This window comes from Oryx dammah, unplaced genomic scaffold (assembly GCF_014754425.2).
Source record: "Oryx dammah isolate SB20612 unplaced genomic scaffold, SCBI_Odam_1.1 HiC_scaffold_12, whole genome shotgun sequence".
Classification (NCBI taxonomy): domain Eukaryota; kingdom Metazoa; phylum Chordata; class Mammalia; order Artiodactyla; family Bovidae; genus Oryx; species Oryx dammah.
In genome coordinates, this window is record NW_024070196.1 from 62,126,206 (window position 1) to 62,136,284 (window position 10,079).

Below are 10,079 nucleotides of genomic sequence, written 5' to 3' on the forward strand. Positions count from 1 at the left end.
GGCCGACCGGAGACATTATTAGCTGAACGCGTCTTGAAACCTGATGTTAAGTAGCTCTGCAGGATCTCTGGGATCCTGAGGCTGTTTCGTCTTTGAGTACGCGAAATCCCTTTCTCTCCGTCTTCAAATTAAATATAGAATTCACAAGGAATCAACGGACCTTAGGGAGAGCCCCCAGTCACTCCAGATGCCAGGTCTCTGAATCCTGCCAATATGTAGTGTGTGTTAGTGTCGTGTTCGACTCTGCGATCTCACGGACTGTAGTCCGCCAGGCTCCTCTGTCTATGGAATTCTCTAGGCGAGAATACTGGGTAGCCATTTCCTTCTCCAGGGGATTTTCCCAAGCCAGGGATCATACGCTTATCTCTTACATGCCCAGATCGAATCCGCGTCTCTTGCGTCTCCTGTATTACAGGCGGATTCTTTACCATCTGAGCCATCAGGGAATCTCTAATCGGTGGTACTAACTCCGGAGATATCAAGTAGCTCCCTTTTTCCGGTGCGGAAGAGGGCAAAAGGAGCTTTTGAATCAGTAAATGATACTGAGAATGGATTCTAGGAATCTTTTTGATCGAAATTCTCTGGTGATTTGTATGAAAGGGGTGTGCAGAATAATCTTGAGAAATTTATGCTAGATTACTCTGAATGATAGACATAGGAAAGACAGTTCTCTAGTCTTTCCATCTTATGAACCTAGGAAGTTCACAAATGGAAAGGAAAGCTCTGGTATGTATTTAACTTACTTTTATTTATTTACTTTTTTGACTACGCCCTGCAGCACGCAGGATCTTAGTTCTGGACCTGGGATCCAATCTGTGCCACCTGCAATGGAAGCTGGATTCTTAACCATTGGACCACCAGGGAAGTCCTTCTGGTATCCATCTATTTAGTAAGTCACAACCAAGCACCATTCAGCCTGTCTCCTACTATTACAAAGCTACATTTCTAGCTCCAGCTGGCACAGTCTAGCTCCAGACTTTCCCATTATTTTCTATGGAAAGGGTAACGTAGACCATCTTGCGGAAAAGAGGATGGAGGTGGTGAGTTTTATTTGGATTTCTGTGTGTTTTTGCTTTACTTCTCTGTAAATATATTTTTCCTGTAAATGAGAAACATAGGAGAATGAGAAACTTTCTTACAAGGAGAAAGTGCCAAGGCCCCTAAGAAACTACTTTGAAAGTGGAAAATCTTTTCTTGGCTTAATGTAGCCTAACAGATGGACACCTCCTGCTTTATTTGGGAAGAACTGCACGGGGCTTTCTCTCTTTTTCTCACTTTTAAGAGTGATAGAAGAAAGAAATGATTTACCCAGGTCATCAGAGTTTCCACACCTTTGTTAAAGGAGATAAAAAATCAGCTAGGAATCTTAGTGTATCTTCCAAATCTAGTCATACATAAAAATGGACTTTTAGGATTTTCTAGACTTAATTTTATGTATTATGTAGCCATTCTCTCATTTCAGTATGATTTGTGGGGGAAAAAACTGGAAAAGAAAGATAAGGGCTGGTGGAGGGCATTTAAGAAACGTTAAAAAATATGAGATTAGTATCTAATTTCTTTTATCCCAGCTAAAACTGTTAAGTTCAAGAAATTGACTTCTACATACTTATTAATGTTTTGTATAACATATGATGATTAAAAAGAAACCCCAAAGGGCCTAATTAGGAGATGTCTAGGATTTTGTCTGTTTATTAATTTGTTCATGTATGACTGCTGAAATTCCACTCACCATTCTATGCTCAGCTCAACTAACATCACTTCTGGGGAAGTCCTCCTTTACTCCTCCTAACTTTTTGTACTTCTCTCCTTCAGGCCTCTCCTCTGGACAGTATTTTGTGTTAACTTTCTTATAGTCCTTATCACATTCTCCCATTAATGTATTTTGGAATTCTTTGCTCTCAGCATAGTGCCTGGCATATAATAGGTTTCTAACTAGCTAAGGTTAACCTTATTTACTGTTATAAGAATTATTTATCTTTTTCACAGTGTTTTCCTGTGATCCTTTGAATCTCAAACTGCTATGGTTAAAAGGAATCATTTATAATGTTTCAAAGTATGGATGGCTGTCATATGATTTCTAAAATGCCTATATAATTTTCTAAGTCTCAATGTCCTTATCTATAAAAGGGAGAATTGCTTATCTTACAGGTAGTTGAGAACATCATTTACTAGCTGTGTGATCCCATTTCCTCGTCTTTGAGTTATTGTGAGGAAAGATGTGATACTTCATATAAGTTGCACAGAGCAGTGTCTGCTAATAAGAAGCACTCAATAATAACTATTAGGGCTTCTCTGGTGGCTCAGATGGTAAAGTGTCTGCCTGCAATGAGGGAGACCCGGTTTTAATCCCTGGGTTAGGAAGATCCCCAGAGAAGGAAATGGCAACCCACTCCAGTACCCTTGCCTGGAAAATCCCATGGACAGAGGAGCCTGGTAGGCTACAGTCCATGGGGTACCGAAGAGTTGGATAACTATTATTATTAACAACGAAATGAAATATTAACAATGATTTATATTAATAAGTGACAACAATAAAATGAAGTAATTGAGGAAGTGATATTAAATGTATTGTCATTATTGTCACTATTATCATTATTATTAGGAGATTGAATAAGAGCCATAAATAAATTGATATTAATATTAGAATAAGGACTATAAAATAATGAGTCAGTAAAGGAATTCCACAGGTAGTCCGATGTTTGTATGCTTTATTATAAGGACTGATGCTGAAGCTGAAGCTCCAATACTTTGGCCACCTGATGCAAACAACTGACTCATTAGGAAAGACCCTGATGTTGGGAAAGATTGAAGGCAGGAGGAGAAGGGGACGACAGAGGGTGAGATGGTCGGATGGCATCACCGACTTGACGGACATGAGTTTGAGCAAGCTCCGGGAGTTGGTGATGGACAGGAAAGCCTGGCGTGCTGCAGCCCATGGGGTCGCAAAGAGTCGGACACCACTGAACGACTGAACTGAACTGACTAGTAGTTTATATTATTATTACGTGCATTAGTGTAATAAGACTAAAACCTGGACCGCAAGTCCAACCACTCTGTAAGCTCTCTCACACAGTGAGAAAGGAAGAAGAAAAAAAAAAAGACTCACTGGACCCGGATGTAGACAGAAAACTACATCTCCCAGCATGCTTCACTCTCACACCTCCACTATATATATAGTCCATCCGGGTTCTTCGAGATGCTGTTTGGCGACTCGTCGCCATTCCCGGAGCAGCTCGGCCTCGGCCCAGAGGCGAGTGTCGGTATCTGTGTCGGAGACGTCTGTCCCCGACACCAAGACAGCCAGCCCTCTCCGCTGCCCCGCGGCGGGAGAGCGTGTCCGGCCGGCCGGCGGGGCTCGCGCACCCTCCCTCCTCGCCTCCCCTTCCCCCGCAGCCTCCGCCCCGCCAGGCCCGGCCCGGACCTCCGAGCCCCGGCCTCCTCCTCCTTCTTGGTCACCGCCGCCGTTGGGCTCAACAGCCCCTCCAGCCGCTTCTCCTTCCAGTTTGAGAAGCCGAGAAAGGAAACAGGGAAAAATGTCGCCATGAAGACCGAGAACCGCTGCCGCCGCCGACCCCCGCCGGCCCCGAACGCCATGAGCCTGGGTCCCCGCCGCGCCCGCTCCGCTCCGACCGCCGCCGCCGCCAAGGCCCCTGTTGATGCCGCAGAGCTCTCCCAGCGCCGCCGCCACCGCCTCCGACATGGACAAGAACAGCGGCTCCAGCAGCTCCTCCGCCTCTTCGGGCAGCAGCAAAGGGCAACAGCCGCCTCGCTCCGCCTCGGCGGGGCCGGCCGGCGAGTCTAAACCCAAGAGCGGTAAGGGCGGGTTCCCAAGGCGGTGGGCGGGGGGCGACTGCTCCTAATACTGGGGTCGGGGTGCGGAATCTTTCCTCGGATGTCTGCTGGGTCACCCAGGGACAGGCTCCGCTTTCTACTATTCTGGTCTCTTTTCCATGGTTTCCATTACTTCCAGTTAACATTTAATGAAAACTGCCTGGTTTACATAAATCCTTGCATTAAAGTTGGAAACACCTCGGGGAGGTAGTTGCTGTTTCTGTTCCCATTTTGCGTATGAGTGAAGTGAGGTTCAGAAAAGGTCAGGTTACCCAGCTAATCTGTACAGCCAGGCCCGAAGACCGGTTTGTCTGACGCATCGGTGTACAACTCCTAAAACCACCAAGTTGATCTACCCTTTAATGTTGAGTTAGCATTGGATAGTATTCAAGTATAAACAGAGGAGGCTGGCCTAAATATTTGTTAAACTCAAATTTTCATGTTGAATAACTTGACCCCAGATTCCGCTCAAACGAAGAGGACTTATCTTGGAATGGCTTTGTTTCGTGTGGAGTAGGAGTGAAGAGCACAGACTCTGGATTCAGTCTTTTTAGGTTTAGACCTTGAGTGAATGTCTCAGTTTTCTTACGTGTAAGCTGGAGATGGTGAGAAAATAAATTAGCAAGCAAATGAACTAACTGATGGCTCAGGAGAGTACCTGATGCCTGGTGTGCACCAAACGTGCATGGGCACAACCTGTTAGGCTAGAGTTGTGTCCTTTTAGGGGAAATATTTTGTCATTTCTGTAACCATGTCTCTCAGTATTGAATTTTGATCATCATGATCGTTACAGCTACCATTTATTGAGGGCTTACCATGTGCCAAGTGCTGGACTAGGCTTTTACTTGTTTTTTTTTCCAATACTCCAGTCACTAACCTGTCCATCAGGGTGGAATTGTTCACATCTAAAGAAGGAAAAAGGTGAGAGGCTGGAGTTGAGTGTTCTCTGCCTTACTTCAAAGGAAGAGACACTTGTCTCTGCTTTTTTGTGTTTCTGATTATATTAGCAGTAATAGGAAAATGTTTTCCTTGGGAATAGGGGGGCTGTGTGGCAGAGAGGGGCACATTTGGAGCCCTAAAGTGTGGAGCTCCAGTTGTTTCAAGTGTGAAAAGATTAAGAAAACTGCAGACCTTACTTAGAAACCACATCAACAGCCGTAATGCTGGCTTCGGCTCAGAGTCAATCCACTCTGTAGAGCAGACTTGTTTACCTGGTATGTTGAGGGTTTGTAGAGCTTGCTTTTGGAACGCAGGTAGAAACCAGTTGTCTGGATAAGAAATGAATGCTTTTAATGTCTTAAGCAGAGATTAGTGTAGACTCTCGGGCCACATCAGGCAGTATTATGGAGACTACATTTGGAATTTTGCACATGTGTAGGTTTATCACAGATCCCCCAAGATCTAGAGATTTGCCAGTCCTCTTGGCCCGTGTTGGAGCTGGTTTTGAGTGAATGGTCTGCCAATTTTTCAGTGTAGTTGATAAATTACTTTTGCATTCTGTTCCTAGATGTTAAACATTCTGGTTCTATAGCTATCTGAATTCTCAACTGATTTTTTGGGGGGCTCCTGTTTAAGCCACTAACATACGGTCATGAGTCAGTTGGCAATAAATGCCTGAAGTTGTTCAGTGAGGTGGCAGGTGAAAGTTTGCCAGAACCTAGACAAAGTAAATTGGAGAAGGAAATGGCAACCCCCTCCAGTACCCTTGCCTGGAAAATCCCATGGACAGAGGAGCCTGGTAGGCTACAGTTCATGGGGTCGCAAAGAGTCAGACAGGACTGAGCGACTTCACTTTCAGACAAAATAGCAACAAAAAACTGAGGCATGTAAGGCATTTCCCTCATGTGATCTCTGACTTTGTGACCGTGTTGACTAGTCCAACTGTCGTTAACCAGTAGGATAATAACAATTCTGTTGTGATTTGACCAAAGCAGGTATTTGTCAGACTTGTACAGAGTAAATATAAGTTGTTGGGTTCATTCTGACTAAAGTGAATTTTTTTTTAACAAATACATAAAGAGACTTCCCTGACTGTCCAGTGGTTAAGACCCTGCTTCAGTTGCAGGGGCACGGATTTGATCCCTGGTCTGGGAACTAAGATCCTGCATGCCATGTGGCACAGCCAAAAATAAAAAAAATGCCCCCCCCCCCCAAAAGACTCTATAAAATACTCTTAAAACACTATTCAGTTTATTAATTGAAAGCTTCTGAGGAAGGAAGTAGAAACTCAGTTCAAGGAGTTCTTTGCTGGGTTTTATGCAATACACAGGTGTCCCCCTGTAGCATTAGTTTTTGTTTAATGCGTTTGTGAGAGAGCTTGAATGTTTGCCATTGCTATTGCCTACTTTTCTGACTACTGTTATTTATTAATATATTCCCTTAGCAAAAAGGAAGGATAGGTCTGTAGCTAAATAGAATTCTTCATAGCATATTCTGCCTTAAGAACATTGCAGCGAAGACCACTGCTGTCACAGCAGATACCACTCAGAGCCTCTTACTCAGTGACTTCTAGGGGGCCACTCTAACAGAAACACTAGATTCAAATTCAGCATGATTCCGTAAAAGGATTTCTGTAGGATTCAACACTTGATGTACTTTATTCAGCTGGAAATTGTTGAAAGGAACTCTTGAGTTTAAGAGTACTAGGTTGAAGGAAAAAAAGGAAAAGGTGAAAAGACATAACTTGTCTTTCTGTCACTAAAGTAACGAGAATAAGTTTTTCAGTTTTTAACTATTAATTCCCTTTTCCACTTCCCTTTCCCTGCTTGCCATGAGAAAAAAAAACTTCGGTTTCTAGTCTCTAAACCATGCCTGTCATAAATGGTTATTTGCTTCCTAGTTACATGATTAATATACTTGAGGTTTTGTTCCGGCGATTGGCTTAAGTTTGTCCTTCATGTACACAGGAAATAAGTCAATTTGGACACCAGGATTTACTTGATCTTTCTGGCCAGATTGGCATACCAGTTTCTTTGCTTTGATTAATTGCTTCAAACAGTCACATAATATTTCTTTTCTTGGCTCTCTTCCTACAGTTTTGTTCCAGTAGGGTTAAGAATGTAGTTCTAAGAACATTCAACAGTGAATATCCCAGGAATGTAGCCCAGAGGAGAGAGGTGGGTTAGAGTTTGGGGAAGGTTGGTTTAGAAAGAGCAAAGAAAGCAAAAAGAGGCGAGACCTGGCTCTTTATGGGCAAACAATGGACCCTGGCCCAGAACCAGGTTCTTGCTCCATCCTCCTGGGTGGGGGATGGTACTGCCATGGAGGTTAAAGGAAGGTCAGGTATTATGAAGCAGTTATTTTGAGGTTGGCGATATGAAGCACTGTCCTGACCCTCTTCCTCTTCTTATTCTGGTACCAGAAGCCAGGTGGCTGGTGGTCATCTACCTTGAAGAAAGCCGTTGAGCTGTAAATGGACCTGGAGGTTTAGATGGATTTGAAAATTGAGGTGACTTGAAACCTTCAATAAACACCAGTTAGGGAAGTTAAAAGAGTTTGCAAGCTGTAACAGTACGCTTTCCAAAAAAAAAAAAAAGGAAGACTTTCAATGACAGTAGCAACTGTGTGCCAGCCACCATGGTAGGCATTTTACAGTTTTCTCTTAATCCTTACACCCAATGAGGAGGGAGGAGAGAGGATTAACCCTATTTTAACTGATAAGAAAAACCAGGGCTTAGTTAGAGTGCTTGCCCAAGTAAGTTCCTACGAAATCCCAGGCAATATTCCTGAATACACTTAGCAGGCATGTAACTTACTGGCATATGCATATTCCTGATACCTGCCCCGCCCCCTTCCTTTTATTCAGAATGACTAATTTCAGCTGGAGTCAGTTTGTTATCAGTGGATTCTGTAGTAAACCATATGCTGCCCCTCTGGAGGTGCTTGTCAGCCACTCTGGATGATGGATAAGCAATCTGCTTGTGGCTGCAGTATGAATCAGCAGCAGAAACTTCCTGGCTGGTATTCTGACCTCTAGGTTGTGCCACCTGTTACAACTAGAAATGTTGATAATGCCAATTTTTTTCACTGAAAAATTTATGGGCTGTGATTTGGTAATGGGGAAGAGACTGAGATACGGTTCCTTTTACCTGAAGAGACCTTTCTTGGAGGGAAATGTGGAACAGCTGAGACATACCGATTAAGTTTTCAAGTCTCTTGTTGACTCTGGGATCCTGAGTGCTGAATTTGAGCCATTTAACTAATGGTCCGGTTTGGAATGTGTCTCGACAGTAGTTTTTGGCAGTTCTCAGCTCTGGGTATGCATTAGAATCTCCTAAGGACCCCCCCTTTTTCTTTAAGTAGTTATGTGTGGGAATATTCTGTAGCAATTCTTTCTGATTCTTACGTCTAGGTTGGGCCCTGACATCCATAGTTTTAAAAGTTTCTGCAGGTGATTTCTCTTATGCAGCCAGGATTGAGAACAACCACTTTGAAATCTAAAACTTTCAACAGAGAATATGTTTGTCCTAGGAGCTTTAGTTTGACTGTTTTCCAAAATCTAAAGCAGATCACCTCATTGCTATCTCCTATCAGAGAAGGGAGGCCAAGTTCAACCCGCAAGTTATTCACATGTAGATTCTGGCAAGTTGCCTATAGGACACCTCAAAAACAACACTCTTGAGATTTATCTCTGGGGCCCAGGCCTGACTGTTCTTCACTCTTTAGCTGCCTGTTGCCTGGCTCTAGAGATAAGAGCCAGCCTCTCACTGTAGATGTCTGACTTCATTGTTGTTGTTCAGTCACTCAGTCGTGTCTGACTTTGCGACCCCATGGACTGCAGCATGTCAGGCTTCCCTGTCCATCTGACTTCATACCTGTAGGTAAATATAAGATGAAAGAGTTGGTTTTAGCAACTAAAATCGTGAATCTTCATGTGGTCAGTTGTTGAAGTGTTTTAGGAGTGAGCAGTTTTCACTGTCGGAGAAGACAATGGCAGCCCACTCCAGTATTCTTGCCTGGAAAATCCCAGGGACGGGGGAGCCTGGTGGGCTGCCATCTATGGGGTCGCACAGAGTCAGACACGACTGAAGCAACTTAGCAGCAGCAGCAGGTTTTACTGTCAGAGAGGAGTTCTGTAAACGTTACGAAACTTTCCTTCCCAGTGTGGTAACAAGCTGAGAAATGAAAACAGCCCTTCTTCAGAGTGCCAGCTTGCTTTCTTGAGCCCTTACAGTGTAGAACCTGACTTTACCTAAATCTGCACAGTCTAAATCTGTTAAGTTTTGGAAACAACAGGGTCAAATGCAAGGTTATCTGAAATAGTCTTGGATAGTAAGGTTTGGGGAACATATGTTTTCTGTATATGTCTGTCCTCTTCATAAAACCTCACTTATTTTCATGGTAAAGTTAGCTGGATTTCTATATCCCTGTGAATTCTCTGTTTATTTGAAATGTTACTGTGAACTAATTCCATGGGTTGAGAGCAAGGCAAAATTTGTATGAGATTTGAAGCCTCACCTTCTAGTTGTTACTACCAATGGCCATGTTTGACAGTAACTGTTGCTAACTGCAATAGTAGGTAAAAGTCTAGTTCTTAAATTCTAATTTAAGATTAAACTCTGGTCACTTTCCCTGACTGGGATTAAAAGGTGACAGACAGGAGTGAACCCTAGGCCTGGCAGTGTTTCTTGGACCATCTGTTCTCTGTTTATAGTGCTGCCATCTCACTGGACTGTTTGGTCAGGTTCGAAGAGGATGGCGTACCTCTCATTTATTTTCTGTGTTGCTGGCAAACTGAGTGTGAGGTGGTTGCTTTCAAAATTTGGACTCTGGTTTATCAGCTACCATTTCCTTTTGTCTGAGGATATGCTTCACTTTGGATTTATCTAGTATGCTGTAAAGAAGCTGGTCATCTTGTTAGAAATAATTTCTTCTAGGTACTTACAGTTACTAAATTATCCAAATGATTAGTGTACAGAACAGTAAGACTGTTTTTTTAGTCAGAATCTTAGAGGGTGAGGCCTCAGCACAAGAATCCCTTAAAAGCTCATCTCTGTGATTCCTGCCAACTGTCAGGATTGAGAACCATTGTATTAGGCCAAAGTGAATAGTTTTGTTTCCCAAGGGTTATTGTCATCAACAGCCTGCTGTGTTGTCTTTGCAGACATGTTTCTATTAATTGTACATTTTAACATAAACAGGATTAAACTATGGGGGGCAAGGATTTGTAGTTTCTGAGGCTCATGCTGGAGTCTTCTTGATGTTGAAATGAACCACCTCCTTAAAGTTTGAGGGTAAGCCTAGTGGAT

The 10,079-nt window shown here is 43.2% G+C and overlaps 1 protein-coding gene across 3 annotated transcripts in view; it reads left to right on the top strand.

The window, feature by feature from the left end:
- Positions 1-18: 18 nt before the first annotated feature.
- The window catches only part of RNF10 (ring finger protein 10), a 37,806-nt gene continuing 27,745 nt past the window's right edge, over positions 19-10,079 (top strand). For 2 of the 3 annotated variants that reach the window (XR_005722972.1, XM_040250880.1), the window contains exons 1-2: positions 21-482; positions 779-3,813. Coding sequence is in view for 2 of the 3 variants with exons in the window: in XM_040250880.1 (XP_040106814.1) it covers positions 3,657-3,813 (157 nt within the window). In the remaining variant the exon portion in view is untranslated. Of the gene's footprint in view, positions 483-778; positions 3,814-10,079 lie in introns of all 3 variants that reach the window. The other variant, XM_040250881.1, reaches the window with a different exon arrangement.